The sequence below is a fragment of the Lasiosphaeria miniovina genome (genome assembly GCF_030549165.1).
Source record: "Lasiosphaeria miniovina strain SMH2392-1A chromosome Unknown B0T26scaffold_6, whole genome shotgun sequence".
Classification (NCBI taxonomy): Eukaryota; Fungi; Ascomycota; class Sordariomycetes; order Sordariales; family Lasiosphaeriaceae; genus Lasiosphaeria; species Lasiosphaeria miniovina.
Genome location: NW_026848225.1, coordinates 4,461,756 through 4,484,364, shown reverse-complemented (window position 1 = coordinate 4,484,364; position 22,609 = coordinate 4,461,756). Strand labels below are relative to the sequence as shown.

At 51.8% G+C, this 22,609-nt stretch overlaps 9 protein-coding genes across 9 annotated transcripts; 3 read left to right on the top strand and 6 right to left on the bottom strand.

The window, feature by feature from the left end:
* Positions 1-175: 175 nt before the first annotated feature.
* Positions 176-1,177, bottom strand: B0T26DRAFT_724596 (uncharacterized protein). Its single transcript, XM_060442703.1, has one exon. The coding sequence runs from the start codon at positions 1,167-1,169 to the stop codon at positions 249-251; it is 921 nt and encodes a 306-aa protein (XP_060293639.1). The 5' UTR covers positions 1,170-1,177; the 3' UTR covers positions 176-248.
* Positions 1,178-3,016: 1,839 nt separating this feature from the next.
* Positions 3,017-3,712, bottom strand: B0T26DRAFT_743413 (uncharacterized protein; the record flags this gene model as incomplete). Its single annotated transcript, XM_060444253.1, has 1 exon — positions 3,017-3,712. The coding sequence occupies one exon, from the start codon at positions 3,710-3,712 to the stop codon at positions 3,017-3,019; it is 696 nt and encodes a 231-aa protein (XP_060293638.1).
* A 378-nt stretch (positions 3,713-4,090) lies between these two features.
* B0T26DRAFT_743412 (uncharacterized protein) lies at positions 4,091-5,416 on the bottom strand (the record flags this gene model as incomplete). Its single annotated transcript, XM_060444252.1, has 2 exons — positions 4,091-5,282; positions 5,337-5,416. The coding sequence occupies 2 exons, from the start codon at positions 5,414-5,416 to the stop codon at positions 4,091-4,093; spliced, it is 1,272 nt and encodes a 423-aa protein (XP_060293637.1).
* Positions 5,417-5,851: 435 nt separating this feature from the next.
* B0T26DRAFT_724588 (glutathione S-transferase) lies at positions 5,852-7,003 on the top strand. The gene is made up of 2 exons (XM_060442702.1): positions 5,852-6,225; positions 6,305-7,003. The coding sequence occupies exons 1-2, from the start codon at positions 6,025-6,027 to the stop codon at positions 6,842-6,844; spliced, it is 741 nt and encodes a 246-aa protein (XP_060293636.1). The 5' UTR covers positions 5,852-6,024; the 3' UTR covers positions 6,845-7,003.
* Positions 7,004-10,155: 3,152 nt separating this feature from the next.
* On the top strand, positions 10,156-11,060 carry B0T26DRAFT_724582 (isochorismatase family protein). The gene has a single exon (XM_060442701.1). It carries the CDS (start codon positions 10,394-10,396, stop codon positions 10,961-10,963), a length of 570 nt encoding a protein of 189 aa, XP_060293635.1. The 5' UTR covers positions 10,156-10,393; the 3' UTR covers positions 10,964-11,060.
* Positions 11,061-12,639: 1,579 nt separating this feature from the next.
* On the bottom strand, positions 12,640-14,432 carry B0T26DRAFT_679619 (uncharacterized protein; the record flags this gene model as incomplete). The annotated part of the gene is made up of 7 exons (XM_060440375.1): positions 12,640-12,673; positions 12,740-12,760; positions 12,860-12,863; positions 12,921-12,978; positions 13,018-13,811; positions 14,089-14,244; positions 14,402-14,432. 7 exons carry the CDS (start codon positions 14,430-14,432, stop codon positions 12,640-12,642), a joined length of 1,098 nt encoding a protein of 365 aa, XP_060293634.1.
* A 2,145-nt stretch (positions 14,433-16,577) lies between these two features.
* B0T26DRAFT_608705 (uncharacterized protein) lies at positions 16,578-16,787 on the bottom strand (the record flags this gene model as incomplete). The annotated part of the gene is made up of 1 exon (XM_060435863.1): positions 16,578-16,787. A coding segment is annotated over one exon (210 nt), but the record flags the coding sequence as incomplete, so codon positions are not given.
* Positions 16,788-18,519: 1,732 nt separating this feature from the next.
* B0T26DRAFT_755407 (retinol dehydrogenase 13) lies at positions 18,520-19,769 on the top strand (the record flags this gene model as incomplete). Its single annotated transcript, XM_060445956.1, has 5 exons — positions 18,520-18,662; positions 18,690-19,059; positions 19,150-19,381; positions 19,454-19,567; positions 19,627-19,769. The coding sequence occupies 5 exons, from the start codon at positions 18,520-18,522 to the stop codon at positions 19,767-19,769; spliced, it is 1,002 nt and encodes a 333-aa protein (XP_060293632.1).
* A 256-nt stretch (positions 19,770-20,025) lies between these two features.
* Positions 20,026-22,286, bottom strand: B0T26DRAFT_861663 (uncharacterized protein; the record flags this gene model as incomplete). The annotated part of the gene is made up of 3 exons (XM_060447754.1): positions 20,026-20,817; positions 20,915-21,457; positions 21,531-22,286. The coding sequence occupies 3 exons, from the start codon at positions 22,284-22,286 to the stop codon at positions 20,026-20,028; spliced, it is 2,091 nt and encodes a 696-aa protein (XP_060293631.1).
* Positions 22,287-22,609: the final 323 nt, after the last annotated feature.

Below are 22,609 nucleotides of genomic sequence, written 5' to 3'. Positions count from 1 at the left end.
TTAAATCCAAGGACGAGACCTCGCATTTCCTGGACTCCGCTAGATGGAATGGCCGTGATCCCAGTCTCACATAATGCCCAATCCTCCAGCCTTGGAATGTCTCACGGTCGGATAAGGCCCAGTACTTGGTTTCGCGTCGGAATTGAACGTCCCGGAAAGTCACCGATAAGCGCTACGGAAATGAATAAATAAAACCGCTATTGTAAAATTTACATGTGATGTCCCTTTCGGCATACTCCGGGCGGGCTCTAGTCTGAATCGGAGAAGAAGCTTTCCTCCCCAACCCCGTCTCCATTATTAGCCTCTGATCCATCCTCGTCTTGCAACTCGAAGACCCTTGGTTTAGGGCTCGTATTGGCTCCATTTATCACCATCTCCCATACGCTCTTGGACTGGAACGTTGAAATTTCCTCTGCGCTTAGAAGTGTGAGGCCCAAAGTTGGTGGTAGGTCCTTCTCTTCAAGGATAGGCTCCACCATGTTGCGTAGTGTCTCAGAGCAGAGGTCGGAGATACCAGGAAACTCCTGCGTCATCCTTGTAATGATTGTGGAAAGTATTTGCTCTTCTTCTTTTGCTGTTACGTTACGTACCCGACGGAAGAGTACAAGCAGCCTACTCCGAGGTATGAACGCCAATACTCCTCCAAAATGCCGAACCAAGGTGAGAAGGGGTTTGTAGCGAGAGGCAGTGATGGTGAATTTCTTGTTGGTAATACCCAATTGGTGTGCAACGAACGATGTTAGTTGTGACTTATGCGTACTGACCCGTTTACCAACGAGTTTCTTGTCGGTGAGGAATTTTTGGAAGGTCTCAGAACGGCGAAGGATTTTGAGTTCGTCCAACCGGGTCGCGTCCTGTAAGTTGATGGATTCCCAAATCCGGACCAGCTCGAGGTGGGCCTTGAGGTGCCGCAAGTCTCTACACCTTGGACCTTCAGTCTCTTCCAGTTTTATGAAGCCCCATAATGATACAAACCGGAATAGTGTCGTACAGCCCAACTCCTTGAGCTCAGAAGAAATGGTTGTCGATATCGTCGACACGGTCTCCAACTCTTTACGCCTTATATAGTACTCTTTGAACAGCGACTGGCAGTTGTCCAATCCTTTCCCGATAAATATGTGGCTGAGTAGTAGGAGGACTGCCAAAATTTCATTTTCTCGGTCGGCCATCTCGGGCTGCTCCAGAACCTTATTGCTAACGGTCTGGACGACGGAGCAGGGCTGATAGCACTCCTGGTTAATAATTAGGGGAGCCCGGGCTTGAAGAGTCTCGACAAGCTGGCTAAGTGTGGACACCTCGACTTTCTTCTGCCGTTTGGCTTTCGGCTCGATACTGGATGTAGCAATTCTCTTGCGACCGCTGCTTGTACCAAGTTCATCCTCGTCATCATCACTATCGTTGGTATTGATGTCGTCCTCTGATCCTGCGACGCTGCCGTGTTGAGATCTTGCGACGCTGCCGAGTCGAGATCCTGCGACGCTGCCGGGTTGAGATCCTGCGACGTTGCCGGGTTGAGATCCTGCGACGTTGCCGGGTTGAGGTCCTGCGACGTTGCCGGGTTGAGATCCGGCGACACTACCGTGTTGAGATCCGGCGACGCTGCCGTGTCGAAAGGGTTCGTTATGCTGGGTACCGTCCCCACGATCGTCGTGCTGGGTACCGTCCCCACGATCGTCGTGCTGGGTACCGTCCTGGGATCCTGGAAAAGATCTGTTATTTTGTAATAGCAGCAAAGTAATTTAGAATATACATACCGCCATAAGATTCTCCGATTCCCGATTTCCGCGCGCTTCGTAAGAATGTATCAATTTCGCGGAGTGCGACGGAACGATGTTCGGGCTCTAGCGATTTGCAAACGTGGGCGAAAAGACGCTTCAACTCTGAGTTGAACTGTTTGAGAGTATATTTGGGTGTTTCTTCGCCTCCACTACTCGTTTGCGTCGTTTGGATTGCTGGATTCAAAGTGGGAGTGGTGAAAATAATAGGTGGTATTATGGGTGGTACGGTAGCATTATGGGTAGTACGGAATAAAAATAAGGAAGAGGAAAAGAATACGTTTGGTAGTTTATGGCGTCGCTCTGAAAATGGTTAAGGAATGAGCCAAAACATTTAGTGGGTTTAGTGGCTTCCATCCACTATTTAGCGGCTTCATTACTCCTGCTATCTCTTGAGAAAATTGTCGCTTTCCTTCGCGCGCGAAGCCAGAACCTAGAAGAAAGGGCATCATCCCCAACACGGGCGCCCGACCCCGCGATAAAACGCGTTGTCCGTACCTAGGTGTAATTCTCGTAAATGCCACAATAATGACTACATGCGTATAGCTAAAATTTAGAGCGTAGAAGGATTAAGGCTTTCTAATGTAAAATAGTACGTTCAATTTGACGAAGAACTCGTAGAATTGTAATTAGATAAATATGAAAATTGGGTGTATTCCTTAGGTCGGGAATAATAACGTCAAAGACTACATTAACGTATTTAATTATATATAATTTGATAAGCACCGCATACGCGTAGCTATAACTTTAAACTAATATAGAAGCTTTGAAGGCCTATTTAAATCCATAGAGCGTATGTTAACCGACTAAGAATTTGTTAAGATCTACAGATAGATAGTAAGACCACGCTTTTCCTTCTGTAAGGAAACCACCTTCGTAGCCACCATGGCCACCGCCACCAGGGCCACCCTCGCCACCATCGCCACTATCGCCACCCCTACCAGGGCCACGCACTATCGCCACTACCACCCTGGCCACGCAAGGATGGCTCGTAACCCCTTTCACGTGTATATAGACCATGGCCTTCGCACACCTCTTTAGCTCAGGCCAGGTTGAAGTCTTACGCCAATACCAGTCATTGCTCGCCTTGCTTGTTGCTCCTATTGTGACCACCTTGATCAGGCGTACCTGCCTTCTCTTACAGATTCGTAACACTTCACTTACACCTAGGACTAGCCCAGGGCACCCCGTCCCTACAGTCCGCCCAGTAGAATCAAGGGGTTCGTCACACCCTACTAAGACTAGTTTTTTATTACTATAGCTCTCTTTATATAAAGTCCTTCGATAGCGACCTTAATTAAGAATCCTGCTACTTGACCGATGTGAATGCTATCGCTTATTCGCATCCCGAACCCTACGCTATCTAGGATCTTAATATCGGTAGTCTTCATCGTCATCGAGGTCTCGTCCTGCTCCTCAAAGCGCAGCCTCGAAGCCCTTACAAGAGTCCAATCCATCTTGGTCTTGCGAATCTCACTATCAACGATGTTGTGGTCCTCGAGCGCGTACTTGATGTTGGTTGAGCCCATGAAAACCCTTGATAGCCACGGCAGATTGGGCCATGAATCCCCGGCGCCTGCGGTGGACATGACGACAATGCGAAGCACGCCGGCGTCCTCCAGGACCTCACAGACGTTTGCGCACGAGTCGGCTAGGAAGCGAGGGGCCGAGACCTGAGGCGCGAAAGGGCTGTCGGACTTGCGGACTGTGTTCAATGTGATGATGGCTGCAAAAGGCGTCAGAGATGGTGCCGCGGACAGTGCGCTTTGTATATCGGTTTTTGACAGCGGGGAGCCGGTGACGACGGTGAGTCCAGAGCGAGGGGCGAGGCTGCCGGAGACGCGAACCAAGGCCACCGCTGTATGACCTTGGGCGAGCAGTTGAGATACGACGTGCCGGCCGGTCCGTCCAGTTGCGCCGAGGAGGAGGAAATGCATAATCACCGATGAGTCAAGTGCCTTTCTGCAATCGTCTTCTGAGTTTGCAGATGGATGATGGATGCTTCAGTATCAAAGGACGGGGTTGCGGGCTTATTTATGGACTCGCCCACCATTTTCCCTCTTCAATGTCAGGAGTCGGGTCATAGACGGGCAGCCGCTAATTGGTTTGCTCGGTCCGCATTCCAGAAGCGGAAGCCCGGCGTAATCTTCTTATCTATGGACACCGCAGTCTAGCTTCTTCCCTAGCTGCCGGAAATGCGCTAAGTGCCTGGTTGGGTGCGACAGGCTGAGAGTGCGATGCGCAAGTGATGGACAGGAACTGGGCCATCACCTTGCAAAGATTGCGCGCCACCTTGCAAAGAATAATTGGCTACCTCAACCACAACGGATCCTATCTATGGACGTTCTATAAACCCCAACTCCTTCGCCTACGGCTGTAGCTATTCTCCTCAACCGGTCGTTCTCGGTCCGCAGCTCGGCTTCCAGGTCAGATGAAGAGTCAAGTGCCAGCAGGATGACAATTTTCAGTATCTGATGGAAAAGGCGCATGAAAGACACGGAAAGTAACTCAGAAGATGCCATCTCTGCCTGGGCCAGTTCAAGCTCAGTAAGCCACGATTCTAGCGAGTCCATCAAAGCTCCTTTCTCAGATTGCAGCCCAAGGGCATTTCCCGCGGATTCGAGACTCGACACTTTGTCGAGGAATTCAATCGCCGAGGCAGCGATCCTCGTAAGCCCCGGCCGCATGTTAGGTGCAATTGGCCGAAGACTGCTACCTTCCACATGCTGCTGATGCGACGCTGTCGGACAAAGAGCCGCCGCTGCGTTTGTGTCGGCCGTTGCGGGAAGATCCACAAACTTACAAGGTGCAGCGAACAGCTTGATGATGAAGACATCTAGGAAAGGTAGCGGACGTTTGCGTGCTGGCACCAGGTTATCCGCGGCAATAAGATTCGGCCTGGCCCGATATTCCTGCATGATCCCGAGTCCTTGAATGATGTGTTGGGCCATGGCAGCGTAGTTCCCCCGTACTTGCTCAATGCTGATGAAGATCTGACAGCAGAGCAATGCCGATTTCACCCCGTCGGAGCCAAGGGAAGACAGGTTTGAAGCGAGACCTCTTAAAGCTATGCAGTATTGCTCGGTGCCATATTCATAGCCCGGCGTCTGCTGTGTGACAGACGCTGCAACGTCGCCGGACGACTCGACATGTCCCCGTAGAGCTTTTAGAGATAAGACTGCATGTCGTATTGCCGGATGAGTCAGGCTGGCTTGAAGAACTTGCTTGGCTTCTTCGCTACAGCCCAGGTTCACGTCGAACATGGTCTTGGTTGAGAAGTAGCGATTGAGAAGTTCGACATCCTGGAGTGCTATCTCGGTCAAGTTGGTAGGCTGGCGGGGTTGCAGAGCGCCGGCAGCATTTGACTTGATGGCGCCAGCGTGGCCGTTGTTATTTAGTGGACTTGTGAAGAATCTAAAGGGAGACTTGTACCCCTCGCAGGTACGACCAGTGCTGATACACTTTTGGCAAAATGGCTTCTTCTCGTCACATTTGATCTTCCTTATCCTATTACTCGTGAGTGAGAATGATCGCAGGCTAGGGATAGGATTTGAGGCGGACCTGCAGGTTGCACAGCCCGTTTTCACCTTAGTCGTGGATTGCTTGTTCTGTTTGCGGGCGACAAGCTGGCCTCCGGCCATGTTGAGGCGGGGTGTGGGGCCCAACAGGGTAATCTGTATGTAGGGAAGAGATAAAGATGCGGAACGGGCAAGAAATCCGAGTTAACGAACCAAGTAATAGATGGATTTCGCTTTGTCGCCGCGAGGAAGACGCGAGCCGGTAGCGCGAGCAAGTCGCGAGCAAGTCGCGAGCAAGACGCGAGCCAGTGCCACTTCCTACCAAGGGCCATTGGGGGCCATTTATGACTGCCACCTGAGCCGAGATGGTCTGTTGGTCGAGGCTTCCAATCCCTGTTGCAGAAGAAATCAAGCCGACAATCTCTTGGGGTGGAGAGCGATCGGGACTCTATTGGATGGCGGAAAAGACAAACCCCACACATCCCGTAAGACCCCTGTGAGCAGCACTAGCTTGGTTGGGTAGCGAAAGCGAACTCACCAACCATAATACTCCGTAGTTATGCGTGGGGTTGAACTCCTCAGCCTTACGCAGTTCTCGAACATTTGTGCAACCTGCGCGATTGCCGAAGCTCCATTCCGAGCCGAGGCCGCCTCCCTGCCTCGATTGCATTGAGTATTTACATACATGCTGGCCCAGTCTCTTCTCTATTCAGTTGGCGGTCGTGCATGCAATGCCAAGGCTCGTCAACATCGCCAACAACGCTGGACTCGTGTCGAAACTCGTTAACCCTCGCCTCTCCAAAATGCCGGCCTTTACTCTCTTTGGCGCTCGCGGTTCCACCAACACCGATCGCGTCCGCCTAACTCTTGCCGAAGGCAGCTTTACGGATTACGAAATCGTGCTTCTCGACCTGCAAAAGGGGGAACAGAAGGTGGGTGAACGGGATCCCCGAAGACGATGAAAAGCGATTAATTGGGTAATTATTCCATTGCTAACGCCGCCACCCACAGTCAGACCAACATATGAAGCGCCACCCGTGGGGCAAAGTGCCAGTCATCGTTTTCCCCGAGGGCTTCACCCTCTACGAGAGTCGCGCAATCTGCAAATACCTCGCGAGGAAGTACTCGTTTCCACTCCTGCCCCCGGACTCTGACGTCGAAGCCGTCGCCCTGTTTGACCAGGCGCAGTCCGCAGAAATACTCTACTTCGCCGACTCTGCAGGCAAAATCGCATTTGAGAAATTTGCCAAGAGGTTCATGGGGCTGCCCCCCAATGAAGCCGTTGTCGCAGATGCGCTACGGTCGATCAACGCGTTTTTCGACGTGGCAGAAGGCCTCTTGCAACACAACGACTACATGGCTGGAAAAGACTTCACACTCGCAGACATCTACTACATCCCCCTAATCCAGAGGCTCTTTGCGTGTGGGTATGGAGACGTCATCCTCGGTCGCAAAGCTGTCGGCGCTTGGTGGGACCGCTGCATCAATAGGCCCGGCATACAGATAGTGTTGGCGGCGGACAGAGAGGCTTTGGCTGCTGCTCGCAGATAGGTTGGGATCAATCAGAGTTGCTTCAATTTGTGATGCATGGCTGCAAGATGATAGATCATGCCAGAAAATAAGAGGGCATCTCCCTCGTTTATAAATGATTCTCTATTCTGCTGTCGCCCCTGTACTGTCCCATAGACCGCCATCAAGAGCCGTCGTCAAGCGCTGTACCCATCTAAGGAATAACCTTCACATTCCCCATGCCAAATAAGCCAACTTCCTTGATCTTAGACGTTTCGAGCGTCTCAGCTAGCTGTGCTATACCATCCCCCACCCCCCACCCGATCACCCCTTTTACACCAAAACACTACATCTTTGAACAACGACTACGTAGTCAATTATGAAGCTATTCACAAGCCAATGACGGATTTGGTTAGCTGCATGCATATATTTTAAGCTTAATATAGATTTGTCAGCCCATGGGCCCTACAAATCTCTTTGGCGCCTCGCAAATAAAGCGTAATTTAAGTTCCTTGTGTTCTCTTGTCCCTACCTATGAGTGTGTATTATATTGTACTGCCACAATGCCTACCTACACCGAAGACGACATGGCGAATGCCTACCTAGATGTAACGGATAACAAGCTTTCTATTCGTCAGGCTGCTCAAAAGCACGGCGTACCGTACACAACACTGAACAACCGGCTCAACGGCATCCCGGCCAAAGAAGAGAGCGTTCAAACACCCCCTAGGCTTACAGAGCCTCAAGAAAAGCGGCTCGTGGAGTGGATCATCAAGCAAGAGAGCCTCGGCTATGCGCCTTCCTATTCACAGGTTTCTAGCATGGCTGAAAGGCTCTGCAAATCAGTAGGCGATTTAGAGCCTATTGGAAAGAACTGGATTACTGGCTTTAAAGCCCGGAATCCCGCTATTCAAAGCAAAGTAGGCAAAAGAATGGAAGCAGCTCGCTTCAACGGCTTTACTCCTAAGGCTGTCAACTGGTATTTTGACATCAGGGAGAAAGAATACGGCTGGATCAGTCCTCGGCTTACCTTCAATATCGATAAGGCCGGTATTATGGCGGGCTTTGGTAAGAAAACAACGCCTATTGTCTCTTCCTATGTTAATGCTATATAGGGCTTGATTCATTGGTCCTAGGGACCTCAGAGACGAAGAAACCCTTCCTAAAAAGCGACCAAGGCCGCGGCTGGTCCACTATGATTAAATGCATCGGTGCTACGGGTACTCTACTTAATCCGGGCATTATTTTTAAAGGAAAAGACCTTCAGACCTCTTGGTTTGAGCAGGAGATGGAGAAAATTGCGCCCTGGCGCTTCGTTACCACTGAAAAGGGGTGGTCTGACAACCAAATAGCGATCAGGTGGCTTGAGGACATATTTCTTCCACAAACTGACGCCCTACTGGAATACCCCTTTGAAGCCCGGCTTATTATTCTCGATGGCCACGGTAACCAGACAACTGTAAGAGACAAGTCCCGTACCCTCTTTGGCCCAGTTATCTCATAGTATATATATAGGATGAGTTTATGACGATGTGCTTCCTGAACAACGTATATCTATGCTTTCTTCCGGCCCACAGCTCTCACGGCATACAGGCGCTTGACAACGGACCGTTCAAGGCGGCCAAGGCTTACTATAGACGTGGGCTGGCTAAATTGGCGAGTCTAACGGACTCAGCACCAGTGGACAAGATCAACTTTATTCGCTGCTATAAAGTTGCTAGGGAGGAAGCATTCACGGAAAAGACCATCAAATCATCATTCCGAACGACTGGTAACTGGCCTATTAGTAGGCAAAAAGCCCTGAGGCACCCAGAAATACAGCAAGACAAAGAAAAGACCCCCGATCCCCCGGTACTTACCGGGACCCCTAACGCCCCGACTACAGGGCGTCAGGTCAAGGATTTGGGCAAAGGAAGCGGTCCAGGTACAAGATGGAAATTTGAGAAAGCGGCTCGGGCCGTTGAAAAGCTTCAAATGGAGCTTATTATCAAGCAGACTCGCATAGAGGTGCTTGAGGCTGAGCTGGAAAGGCTGAAGCCAAAAAAACGACGCAAAATTCCCAATCCAAATAAGCGATTTATGGATTCGGGTACTATTTTACAAGGCGGTGAGCTTCCCGCAGAGCCCCAAATTGAGGCTGAAGCAGAGCCGCAACCTGAAGAGATTGAAGATGAAGAGGATGACGAAGATGAAGAAGATGAAGAGGTTTTGCCGGTAAGAGTGACCCGATCTGGCCGTGTAACGCAGCTTCCTGCTCGCTATTATGATTGAGCATGTAATTAGCTATATTTTGATATATTTGGTATACGGATAGCTTCAAAATTGACTGCGTAGTCGTTTTTCAAAGATATAGTGTTTTGGTGTAAAAGGGGTGATCGGGTGGGGGGTGGGGGATGGTATTAGTTTATTAGTCATGGCAAGAAACTTCGCGGGCCACGCTTTCATAAAAACCCAGCCTAACCTCTGTTGCTCGTGATCTAAATATCATTTTCACGCTCGCACAGATAGCGCGATTGGTGGAATCGTCGATGGGCATTTGCATGTGGACCCCGAGATCCCTATTATCGCCCGCACAGCGGGCGGTGCATTTGTTGAGAAATGACCTTCTTTGGAGACGGAAAAATTCCGCCATCAAGTTGATCCAGCACGTCCAGTCTACGGAGTATTGCTAAGAGACGAACAGACTACGCCAACCTTCATTCGGGAGCACCCAGGTTCGAGCTGAGACATTGAGACACACCTATTCACGTCGCAGAAAGCTTAAAATAAACAGGCATTGCCCAAACCCAATGGACCAAGTTGCACCGTGGCCGCTTTGGGATCGTCCTAGACGGCGGGTTCCGGATTGATTATTGGACGTCCGGATGCACATAAATGTACCTACCTAAGGATGTAGATAATGATTCTTCATCTTAGCTAAGATCTTAATTGTTTCGTACATGTGATGGTGTCACTCTTTGCACATATTTGGGCTGCTCCAGGTGACGTAAGCTCGGGCGGAGGGTGTTCTCTAATCTTCGCCCTCGAGTTAGGGCCAGATAATATTGACAAAGCAGCGAGATAATTAGGTGCTCGCCTGATTTACTCGTGATATGTCTTGAGCTCGGTGATTTCCTTGCACGTTTGTGCGACGAAGCCGTAAAACCAGCCTCCCCAATGACCGGGAAGTTGGAACTGGCCCGGCCCGGAGTGAGTCGGGCAACCAAGCTGGAAACTCGAACTTTCGGTGGGTTTATTAGCGCTCGTGGAGCACCATTCTGATGACATAACGGGGTAGTCAGCGAAACTCTGCCTCTTTACTGAGGATGCGGGCCGCTGTCGGCAACACACTCGACCCCACAAACAAGGGTTACGGGGATTTAACAGAAAAATACAGATAACTCCAAGTGCACACTTGATCTCAGCCGGGCCCGAACTGCGGGAAGGTGTAAAATGGGCAAGATATAAACTACCGCCGACCTGGAAATTGGAATTCTCACTCTGGCTTGAATTCTTCTGCATTGTCATTCAAACTTCAAACATTCCGGATCCCAAAACAGACGCTCCAACTCGCCCAATCGTCCACAACTAATTAGAATCAAGATAGAAACTATGAAGAAGACCAGTAAAACGGCGCTCATGGTCATGGACGTGCAGGCTGGGTTCGTGTCCGGCCTCGTGCTGCCGTCCGTCTTTCTGCCTCTTCTGGCCAAGACAATTGACACGGCGCGCCCCCTGGTTGACCTCGTAATTTACACCACCGTCGCCTTCCGCTCAGGCTATCCCGAGATAGCGCCCAACAATCCTACTTTCAATGTCGCCATCAAAACCGGCACCTTTCTAGAAGGCTCCCCAGAAACAAAAATAGTCCCAGCTGTCGCGCCCAAGCAGGGCGATATTCAGCTCGAGAAGAAGCGCGTCAGCGCTTTCAGCGGTAGTGGATTGGACGTCATTCTGAGGGGTTCGGGCATCGACACTCTGGTCTTGGCCGGCATCACCACCAGTGGCGTGGTCCTGTCCACGCTTGCTGAAGCATTCGATAGCGATTTCAACCTTGTGGCCCTCAAGGACCTGTGTGCTGATAGCAACGTGGCGCTGCACAATGCTCTAACTGCTGGCCTGTTTCCGAGCAGGGCCCAAGTTGTGGGTGCCGAGGATTGGTTGGCGTCGCTGAAAGCTTGAGGCAGGAACAGTACTGTTGGAATCACCAGGTACCGGTACTGGAATCAACAGGGCGCGCTGCGCGCCGTATACTGGTGGTTCAAGTGTTGGATTTCGTTGATGTCTATGTAGATCTAAGAAGGAAGGTGGAAGTGGCCTACGGCCACTTATTTAGGTTCGGTGACCCTGCGCCCCTGCGCCTCCACCGCCACATCTGTGGCTGACTAGCGCGTTGTTCCAACAAGTACCCATGATACTAAGCTCCATGTAGTTGGGTCACGGGTGGAGGGAAGGTTATTACTCGTGTACTGAAGTATTGACGATCGAGATTGCGCATGACCCCAATTAATGCATCAAACTCCGCCCCCGATTATTATCTTCTTTGGCCCTTTGAGACGGAATCCGAATGGCATATGTCATTCAGTGCTGACAACTAGGTGCTTCTCACAGCTTACCGTAGCCCTACAAACAACTCTCAGGGCGTCTGACCGCCACGCACGCATATTAATTGATCAAATAATTACTGATTAAAGAGAGAAATGGTTCTGGTCCGGGTGAGGTACCCTCCATGCCGAACAACACCCAGTCTATTATTCTATAAATTGAGTAGTAGAGTAACTCTTTAATTAGCTAAGGCTTATAAATATATTCGACGATCACACGTACGGTCTTAGATAGGGTCATGGTTTGGCGCTGGGTGATACAGAACGTGCAGTGTTGTAGTACAGTACCTACGTCCCTATCTACCTTACAAGTAGTTGTCGGCCTGCGGTTGAAAATTGAGGGCTTGGGATCGGCACCGCTTAGGCTGGCAGATGTCAGATATTATGCAGTGCACATATGTACACTACGCAATGAGGTAGGACTACTACTACTAACACAGTACGGAGTATGCAGGGTTCTTGGTGCCGGACTTAAAGATGGCTTAGCTCCTGGCTCGGCACCGGTCCGCTCAGTCCTGCTCGCCTCATCGGCCAAAATGGCTTGGCGGCCTTGGCTCAGCACAAGCAACAACCGGGGGTGCTTCCGTTGAACAAATTTGGGTCCGTGGCTGTTGTGTTTGCTACCGCGACATGACTTCCCTTTTGACTGCTTCCAACTCTCGGCGCCAACAGCAGAATTCATCACGCGCTCAAATGAATCACCCAAGGCCATGAACGCGCACCGTCGTTATGGATCATGCTGATAACGATTCTGGGCACACGCCCGCTTGTGCGACAGAGGCAGACACGTCATGGCCGATAACGAGGCAGCGGCTACCGACAGCCCGAGAGCCAAGCCGGCCGAGACGCGAAGAGCTCATGAGACACCCCCTCAACACTCACGGGACAGAAGCGATGGATCCGGCATCGTTGCAATGGCCTATTTCGCTAGTCTCTTCTCCTATCTGGCAATCTAGGTCTTGGCACACAGAACCGCTTGGGACCCAAGGGGCACTGCTGAGTTTGAGAAACTTACAGAGCGCGGGCTGCAGCGGCATTGTATCTCTCACAACCCGTGTTCTCAGAACGTCAGCGACCCTGTGACGGCCTGTGGGATAAATTACATCGCCATGGCCACGGCCGCTGTTAACCTAGTCAGGTTTTATGTCCTGGAGTTGCCCCAGTCCTTGGCGAGCTCTTGACGCAACGCCACCTCAACCGGCATTGGCTATTTTCATTTGTCCTTGTTTTGGCCAGCGTATTCGCAAACCCCTTTCAGCCCCTCTGCCCGGAATTCGCCGTTGAATCTCTAGCGACGACGGTATACTGCGCTATTAACTTTGCACAATTGATTCAAGTTACGTACCTACCTTACCTAAAGCTCTCAAGGTAATTACTGTACTTGGCCCTCGACAATTATCCAATCTCTTCCACCCACCCCCCAAAATCCCCCTGAGCAAACACGCATAACACAAACCGTTGTGTAGATACCTACCTACCTAATTAAGGAGTCATCAGTTGCCAAGCTAGCTGCCGCAGCGTGAGACGCAACCTACCCAGCCGGCCCTGAACCAGCAGCTTCAGAAAGTCGATTTTCTCGTGCCCCACAACTTCCTGTTCGCCGACCAGCAGCTTGCAACTCTACGGCGCCACCCCCAGGCTGCCGACAAGTGCCCCTCCTCTTTGTCCATGGCTGCCGGGTTTCGCGCGCGGGGATAGTGTCCTGTCGCCGTTGCCGTCATCCTTGTTGTGGTTGCTGTTCCGGTCGCAAGTCACTTCTCGCTGCGGCGACGGTGGCACTGGCCTCGCGCTGCTCGAAATCTTGCCCAGCACACGCACAACATGATCGATGACCATTACCAGGAGCAACAAGAGACCGGAGCGGTTTCCAGTACACATCTCGCACGAGAAAACCTTCGTGGCATGTTGTTGAACGCCCGGCTTGACTCGCAGAACCGTGTCGATGGTCGAAACCTGGCCGTCCGTCTTGTTTTTGTCCAGCTGGGAAAGCTCGGCCAAGATGGATGCATAGCAAGTGAATGTCCGGTTCTCGGGCCGAGGCTCTGACTCTATAGACGCGCCCGGCTCGGTCGCGTCGGGCTCGGTGAACCGACGGCCCTTCAGCGGCTGTTGTTCTTGGTGCTGGTGCGGGGGGCCGCTTTGAGGCGAGTGGAAATCAAGCGTGGGGTCGATAACGCCCAATGCAAATATCCGGTCGGTTCCATGCTCGGCCGTCAAGTCCCCCGGGAAGATGGAGTGTGCACTGGCGAGCACCAGGCTGGTCGGGTAGGCAAATGCCACTCTCTCGTCCAAAGGCTCAGTCTGGTCCCACATGGACAAGCCGGCGAAACTGAAGCTGGAGTCGGATCTCACCCTTGACCCAGAACTGCTGCTGCCGAAGTCGACACACTCGGGCGAGCCAAAGTCTATGTCGAAGGAGTCCAGGTCTGTGATAGGTCTTGGCTTGTCCTAGCTCAGAGCCAGCATTGAACCGTGGAATAACTTCGGCTGCATGGTATCGACGACAGGGAAGGGGATCAGGGATGGCACGACATCTAGATCCATTGCACTGCTAGCATCCCCCCCGTTGTATTACGGGTTAGAATCTGTGTTTCTTCTCCTGCTCTTTTGTTGTTTCGACCCGTTCCCTCCTGTCTGGAGCCGTCGAGGCTGGCCCATGCGCCGCGAGAGACTGTAGACATATTGAATCTTAATGTGACTGACAACGGCGGCACTGTCGGCTCTCGTGGCTACACCGCACTTTGGCGTCTTGGCAGGAATCACAGGTGGAACAAAGCTTTGGCTGCTTGCCCCCGTTTGCGTCCTTCGGCGCCGAGCCAGATGTAGCTGATGCTGATGCTGATGTTGGTACTCTTGGTGCTGGTATCGGTGTTGCTGTTATTATTGTTATTGGTGCAAGCTATTTTGCTCGCCCCTTGGTCTTTGCACGCGGATCGTGCACTTGTGCATGATACGCGTCCTAAGTATCCAGCGTAGCTATCTACCTTAGGTGCCTCAGGTAGGTATCGACCACTACCCAACCATGGCCTGTCCCCCAGGCGGGCCATGTTTGTCAAAATGTTTCCTCCCGAAGACTGTCCCCATTTACCGTGTTACCAGAATTTCTCAGTACCAGATCCACATTAGTGGTTTACCTTGGCAATTCCTACTTTAAATGGCCGAGTCGTTGCTTGACTGTACATCTAGTGCTTATAATATCATTCATATACAGGCATCTTATTAGCCAATACTAATGTGCCGAGGCAATGGGCATCAACCGGTCCACGGACTAAGGACACTCGAGACGCGTGGTCTCCGAAACAACACTAGACTTCGGCGGTTAGGGCCATAGTACTTGCCGCTGCGTACGTGCGAACGCGCGGGATCCTCTGGCCGATGTGAAGCCCACCTCCACTATCCGGCCTTCGATATCTTGCCTTCCGCTTACCCTTAGCCATTCTACGACTCCCCTTCCATCTAGTATTATCCCACAGCTCCACCTGTGTGTGGTTAGTCGTTATTCTCGGCCACTGCACCTGGAAAGCGAGAATGTCCCTGCTGAAAACAGCAAAATCTAAATACACTAACCTAGTACGAACCAGCGTTGTTGCAATGGAATAAACCTACCTACCCAATGACTAATTAACCTGTATATCGTTCTAGTATTTTATTCGCGACTTTGCCGAGTCTCTTCACTCAAGCCTCCTTTCATTGTCTGCCCCCCTAACTCCACTGGCTCCTTTTCGCAACATATCTGCGTCTCCTCTCCTATATTTCAGTTACCTCTTGAAATGTCTCTCCTTTCGCGGCCTCAATCCCTAAGCTCAGCCGGTGAATTGGCCATGGAAGCTCCCTCCAGTCTCCCTTCATCCTCGTCCAATCGGCTACTGGCAAACGATGCCCCCCGTGAAACTCTGCATTCGGTAAGAACCCCCAACTTCTCGTCCGTGATCAACCTCTTCGCTCGCCCCTACACCACATGGGCCGCTGTAACATCATGTCCCCACTGCCGCTTCGACCGCCACGCTCTGCTTCTGATGCCTACTCTCGCCAAGCAGATTATTGGCGTCTATGAGGCTGTAGGGTTGGCCTATGGAGTTATTTCCTGTTCACTGCCACCTACCCAGGACAATGATACCATGTGGTTGGATATGATCATATGGGTGCGGCTCCTAGGAACGTGTTTGAGGGTGTGACGTGCGAAAAGTCGGGGATGAGGCTGGGCAATCTGGAGCTTGAGGAAGATGAGGCTACACTCTTATCGCGGGACCTCCTGAGACAAGGAGTCATGAATTTGGGAAGGCTATTGGGGGAGTTGCACGTTGCCGTCAGTGAACTTTCTGGGGAAGGTGGGTTCAAAGAACTGGCACGCTAAAGGTGGTCGAGAACAGAGTGGAGGGTGTCAGGACTCCGACTCGTTTGACGCCACGGCACGCTGAGGAGAAGCTAGTCAGCTTGTTGGGCATGCTACGCTGATCCCACATTGAAGGGGTGAAAAGGCACCACAACAAAACAAACCAGAAACAACACCAAGGCGAGCCGCAGGCAAGCCTTACAGAGTACGTGTACAGGATTCAATAGCCAGGTAGTCAAAACAACAAAGAAAAGGCACTACTATGTGGCCTGTGGATCTCAATTCAGGGTAAAAGGACGTGGTTTCTAAAGAGTGGCTGGAAAAGAAGGAAAGAGCGTAACCGGCCCTCTGATCTGAGGGAGGGCAGGCCAAGAAAAAAAGGAAAAAAAGTACACTAGATTACATTGGGTAAGGGTGTAAACAGCCCCCTTCTTACCCGGCCCTTGAACCCCTGGTCAACATCCATACATAGGTATATAGATCTAAAGCGACTTGAATGAAAGGTAAAGAACTGGCATCGAAAACTCCATCCGAATAAGACATTATTAACACAAGTATCTTAACGAGACAGGCAACATGAGATGATCGCATCTTATTCTCACCACCGGCTAAGCTCATAAATATTCCGCCATGGCCTAGATATCTAGACTTTCTTCCTACAAGCCCTACAGCCATGCATTTCCCACCCAAAGAAAGAGAAGGTTCTGCTTCCGTGTTCTTCTCACATGCTTGCCGCCACCCAATCCCGCTCCCCAATCACACCAACACGACCGAGTTCTTCATTGCTGCCGGACCTCATCTAGGTGTAGGTCTAGTCCGTGTTGCAGCCCGGCACATACGACTCGGGAGGCGGAGGCCAATAGGGACAGGCAAACTTGTAGCCGGCAATGCCGCCCTCTGGGGACCAGCAGCCGACGCCCGACTGGATGCCTGGGTCGGAGCAGTTGGGGGTTTGGAAGACGGTCAATGTGCAATATTGGTTAATGCTGTAGGCCTCAATCGACTTGTAGACGATGCCTGTGTAGAACGTGCGGCAGTCGCCGCAGCCGTCGCCTTCGGCGAACTGGACGATGAGCTTCTCCCCGGCCGGGCAACCGTCCTGTTCGGAAACGCCAAACGAGCCGATTAACGGGACGCGTTCTTGAACAACAGCCGCGAGAGTGCTGGCGTAAAGCGCCCCAAGGGTAGTGAGGACGAGGCGAAGCTGCATCCTTGAGGCTTGAAACGTTGTGTAACTTGTGTTTGGCGATTGTTGCTTGGCGATTGTTGTTTGACGATTGTTGTTTGGCGATTGTTGACTGGCTGCTGTAAGAGGGGTCGCTGGAACTCTGCAAAAATGCTTTGTTTTCTCTGTTCAGTATGGGTTTTCGCCGGGACGATAATTCCTTGCAAAAGATCCTAGGTAGGAAGGTAGTTAGGGAGGTGCCCTTCATTTTGTACTGCATTGTAGTTACCCTCTCCGAAATCCCCTCTCCGAAATCCCCTCTCCGAAATCCGTATCTATCTAAATGGGGCCCATCACGGTGATGGGCTGGCCGTCAAGCGTGACAGGTTTGGCCTCCCGCCATAGATCAGGCAGCAGCAGCTATCGCAAGCGTTGCCAACAGCTGCCAGACGGCCATCGGGCCAAGAGCCCGTTTTGGTGAGGATACGAGAAAAGGGCACATTATCATGTGATGACAAGGGGTTTTGCATGCAGCTGAAGTTCTAAAGTTCAATATTTACACCTAATTTGGCCTTCTGTGCGGGGTGCAGTGCATCAACCCTGGGCTAGGCAGGCCACTGCGGCACAATACGAACAGCAAAGTAGGGTGTGACCACTAGCAGGCATGAAGTCGAAATGAGAAGGAAAGAAAAAGAAAGATAAGAATAACGAAAGTGATTTGGAGAAGAGCTCCCGGGCAAGAGTCGGCGACGATATTTAATTAAGGGGTATCCAAGTAAAATATCAGGTGAATAATACATAGTTAGTACCTGGTAGTTCCGGGGGGCGGGGGGCGATAGAGGGGCCCATCAGTCTACCTACAGCGCTAGCTAAACGAGGGAAGGCCCATCAGTCTACCTACAGCGCTAGCCAAACGAAGGAGAGACCAACAGAACGATTGAAGATGAACACGGTCGACGAAAGCATCCGTAACACAACAAAGGTCAGTTAATAAATTGGTGGGTGTAACGCTGATCCGGTGTAGAAGCAGGCCCTGTTCCAGACAGTTTTACCCCGCATCTTCTTCATTCATGGGTCGAATCATCAATAATGGGATCCAAGCCACCGCATCATGAGGCGTATGTTTCCCAGCGAACCTAGAGAGCAGGGCGGCTCATTACCAACTTTCCTATCGATCAATGCGTATCGGCGCGTATCGGTGCGCATAGCTTAAAGGAATGCCCACGGATCAAGGCAGTGTTGCAACCTTTCAAGGAACTAATAATAGGAGAATTCATCGGGGCACCCGCAATAATAATTAGCCTGTCGATCGACCCCGTATCGGCATTCCGAATCCCGCGCACAAGGGGGTATAATTGGCCTCGAGAGTTCTGTTTGGTGGTCTCACCTCAATACGGTGTCGAAGAGCTATCGTCTTTGATTGAGGTAGGTACCTATCCACGTTGAATCAGTAATTAATAATTATCATCGCCATCACCATCACCATCATCATCACCATCACCATCACTATCACCATCACCATCACCATCACCATCATCATCATCATTATCATCATCATTATCATCATCATCATCATCATCATCATCATCATCATCATCATCATCACCATCACCATCATCATTTCCTTTGTTCAGCCATGGCCTCTTGGTACAACGCCGACACAACAGCCTCTACGCTGGTCGATGACCTGGCCAGCGAGATCAAGGACAAGGTTATTCTGGTGACTGGAGTGTCGTCTGGCGGGCTGGGCGCCACATTTGCTCTGGCGGTTGCCAAGGCGTAGCCGGCGTTGCTTATTCTCGCAAGCCGCAACCCGGGCAAAACCAAGGAGACAGCCAACGCCATTGCCCAATCCTCTCCACACGTCCGCACTCGGGCCCTGGAGCTAGATCTCGGCTCACTTGCCAAGGTCCGCGAAGCCGCGAACCAGGTCAACTCGTGGGACCATGTCCCCGCCATCGACGTCCTGGTCAACAATGCTGGCATCATGGCAGTCCCCTATTCCGTGTCTCCCGACGGATTCGAGAGCCAACTAGCCACCAACCATTTGGGCCCTTTCCTTTTCACTAACCTGATAATGGAAAAGATTCTTGCCTCCAAATCGCCGCGCGTCGTCAATGTCAGCAGCGATGGCCACCGTCTGGGCCCATTCCGGTTCGATGACTACAATTTCCACGTGCGTAGTACTCCCTGGCGTCCACCTCACATTGGGCAGGTCACATGGCTTGCATGATTGGATGCTGATAACAAGCCTTTTGCCTTGCAGGGCGGCGACTCTTACAACAAATGGCGGGCCTATGGCCAATCCAAGACGGCGAACATGCTATTCGCCCTTTCCCTGGCCGAGAAGCTGGGACCAAAGAGTGGCCCACATGCCTTGGCCGAGAAGCTAAAGCCAAAGAGCGGGTTGTTGCTTGCCTTTAGCCTGCATCCGGGGGTGATCACGCAGACTAGTCTGAGTGGCAGCTTGGATTGGGCAACAGACCTCCCGGGTTTACGTGAGTCCAGTCACATGCATCCGCAGTTTCGGTGCTTCAAAGTCATGCCACCGGTGCTAACATTCGCTTCAGGTGATGCCGACAAAGCGATCGGGAATCGGGAAGCATGGGAAGAATTTAAGGCGAAAACACCGGAACAAGGCGTCGCAACTCACGTCTATGCCGCCTTTCACCCCGAATTGAAGAGTAAGGCATGTCCTCCTGCTCATTGCCCACAAACTTGCTAATAATACTGTTCATCAAAGCACACAGCGGAGCGTACCTCCAGGATTCTCATATCGCCGATCCATGGGTAGATACAGTCAAGCCGTGGGGGACCAGTCTGGTGGAGGCCGAGAAGTTATGGAAGTTGAGCGAGAAACTGGTGGGACAAGAGTTCGTGTACTGATCCGCTGGGCCGCTAGCACATTTCAATTTCGTACACCCCTTCAGAAATAGCAGAGCACAATTTGCGCTCAACTTGGGGCCCGAGAAGTCACCAACTCATGGGGTGTAAACGAGAACGGATACTCAATAATTGCCTTGTATATTGCCCAATGGAGTGCCTGTTCCGTGTTCAACTACCTGCCTCCCTTGGTACCTACCTACCTAGGTACCTACCTACCTAGGTACCTACCTACCTAGGTACCTACCTACCTAGGTACCTACCACAGCTCGCAAGTGGGGTCCCTGGTCGGGCAGCTGAAAGCATCTCGGAACTGTCGCGAGTTCATCAAGGTGCCCTTGATCCGCACTGACCCGGGCGAGTGCACACCAGTCAACACCTGGTTTTGCAGAGAACCAGGTGTTGCTTTCATGCACCACAGATTCCCAAAAGCGACGAAGAAAAGCTGCTCGTGCGAGAAGTTATTCAACCCAGGCAGATCCAAGTCTTGCTGGCCGTTGCGGACCCGCTGCCATGCGGCGAAGGCTGCGTCAAGGCCAGCCGCGTCGGCTATGTTCTCCCCCTGTGTCTGCTTGCCGTTAATGTGCGCTGTCTTGTTCTTCCCTACCGGGACGGTGAAGTTGCTATACTGGTCCACAAAGCAGCCGGCGCGTCGGTTGTACTCTTCTGAGGTAGCATTTGTCCACCAGTCCAAGTTGCGGCCCCGCGAGTCGAACATTCGGCCGTGCACGTCAAATCCGTGAGATATCTCGTGCCCGGCGATGGCGCCAAAGCCTCCGTAGTTCACGTAGCTCGGCAGGTCGCCGTGAAAGATAGGCGGCTGCATAATGCCCGCCGGGAACACGATCTCGTTGAGGCCTAGGTCGTAGTAGGCGTTCACGGTTGAAGCTGTCATGGCCCATCTTTTGCGATCCGTCGGCTTGCTGAGCTGTAGCCAGCGCTGTTTTACACCCCATTTCACCACGGCAATCATGTTGACGAAATAAGAATCCGAGATGGTTATGTCGGCGTAGTAGTCACGCAAAGAGACAGGGTCTGTGATATTGGGAGCCTAAGCCAGGAGTCAGTTGTGGTACTTGATTAGGCATATTGAGGTTGACTGGATCGGGAGGGTGTCTCTGAGTGGGAGGGTGTCTCTGTGTGCTCACTTCGGATGGGTATCCAATCTTTTGTTCCATTTCTCGGACCTTTTCCGCTGCCGCCTTTTTTACGACCTTTTCCATCCAAGCCACTGCTGAAAACTTGTCAAAGTAGACATTCCTAATATTGGCAATGATCTGGTTTCCCAGGTTGCGGTCTCTAGCCGAGAACGTGTTGTCGATGAAGAAACGGCTCAAGATCCAGCCGAGGTCACCATCCACTTGCGATAGACACCGACGCCACCGTTCGGCCGCGGAATCCGGCTCTCGTCCTCGCAGTTTGTTTTTTAACCGCTGATACGGCTTTAGAGCCTCGGGGGCTATGATGTAATTTTCGAAGGCTTGGATAACCTTCCACAGAAGGTATACCTGTAAAGTCTCGAGCGGTGTCTCGGAGAGGATCGCCGAGACATCTCGCAAGAAAGTGGGAAATTGGACAATAACGTCAGCAGTAGCGTGATTGGCAGGGGCCAGTGATGAGATCGTTCGGTCCACGCTGAGCTGTGGGATCATTCGGGAGGCTTCCTGGACTGTCATACGGTCGATTGAGTGCTAAGGATGAGCAAGGGTTGTCAGTCAAGTGCAGATAGTGTGCAGTGCTGGTTAAGGTCGGCGAAGATCTCACCTCAACATCCCTGAGGTCAACAAGGTCGGGAGTGACGTTTGCAATGCGAGTCTCGAGTTGGACGACGGTTACTGCCTCTTCGGCCCAGTCGCCCGAGCTCATATTCATGGGATGTATCGTCTTGAGAACATGTGCCATCGTATGCTGATACTCGGCCAAGAGGCTTGCTTTTTTGTAGTAATCCTTGGAGCCCAGCCCGATGCCTGTGCTGGGGCTTATGTGAACAATTTGGACGTCGGGGTCTTTCGGATCGCTGTCAACGTGGACGATAACTATGGGCGAGATTCCTAGTTGCCCCAGATAGGCGAACGAGTCGGACAGGTTGTGTGAGGCGAAGGTTTCGGAGAGATGGTCCAGCAGATCGACTATGGGCTTGGCACCGAGATTGGAGATGGCTGTCACGTCCATGCAGGCATTGTAGGCACGCTGCATGTCCTCAAAGTTGGCCTGGTCGATGGAGACAGCCGTGGCATCAAGGCTCCGGGGCAAGAAGTGCGAGTGGCTTGACTCGCCGGGATAAGGGCCTTCGAGGATAGCTCGAAGCGTGTCGTCTCCAGCGTCGCTCACGACGGAGAACCTACTTACTTGGCCCTGGTCTGGCCGAAGGTCATGGCTCTGTTTCCACCCACCGCAGACAATCTCTTCGAAGTCGGTGCAAGCGTCGAGCTGCGCGTGGTTCGGCGAGAGGTTGCTCGCAAAGTCAGACGCGAGGCGAAGACATGCCGGCGTCAGGCACAGCGCCCGGGTGATGTCCATGACGGGCCTGACACGGTTTCTAGGTCTCTTGTGGCACGATGAAGATGGATTCGAGTCCCTGAAACCCATCTACATGATGTGGACAGTTGCGCGGGAATTTTACTGCGCCCTCGGCTATCGAACCTCTGCCACTTTCGGCTCCCGCTCGGCTGCCGTTGAGTCTAAACTCAAGCAGCAGGAGAATTAACTTAGTTTGTATCAAGTTATTATCCGGGGCTTTTGCAGGCCTCATCTTCCCCCGGTTTGAAGTTCAAAGTTCGATGCGAATCGGATTAATTACGAGTATACGGAATTCAACCCTTCAAAGGCGAGATGCAGAGGTA

Coding starts and splice junctions, on each gene's coding strand:
- B0T26DRAFT_724582 (XM_060442701.1), top strand. CDS start 10,394: ATGAAGAAGACCAGTAAAACGGCGCTCATGGTCATGGACGTGCAGGCT.
- B0T26DRAFT_724588 (XM_060442702.1), top strand. CDS start 6,025: ATGCCAAGGCTCGTCAACATCGCCAACAACGCTGGACTCGTGTCGAAA. Junction 6,226..6,304: donor TGCAAAAGGGGGAACAGAAG/GTGGGTGAACGG, acceptor CGCCACCCACAG/TCAGACCAACATATGAAGCG.
- B0T26DRAFT_724596 (XM_060442703.1), bottom strand. CDS start 1,169: ATGGCCGACCGAGAAAATGAAATTTTGGCAGTCCTCCTACTACTCAGC.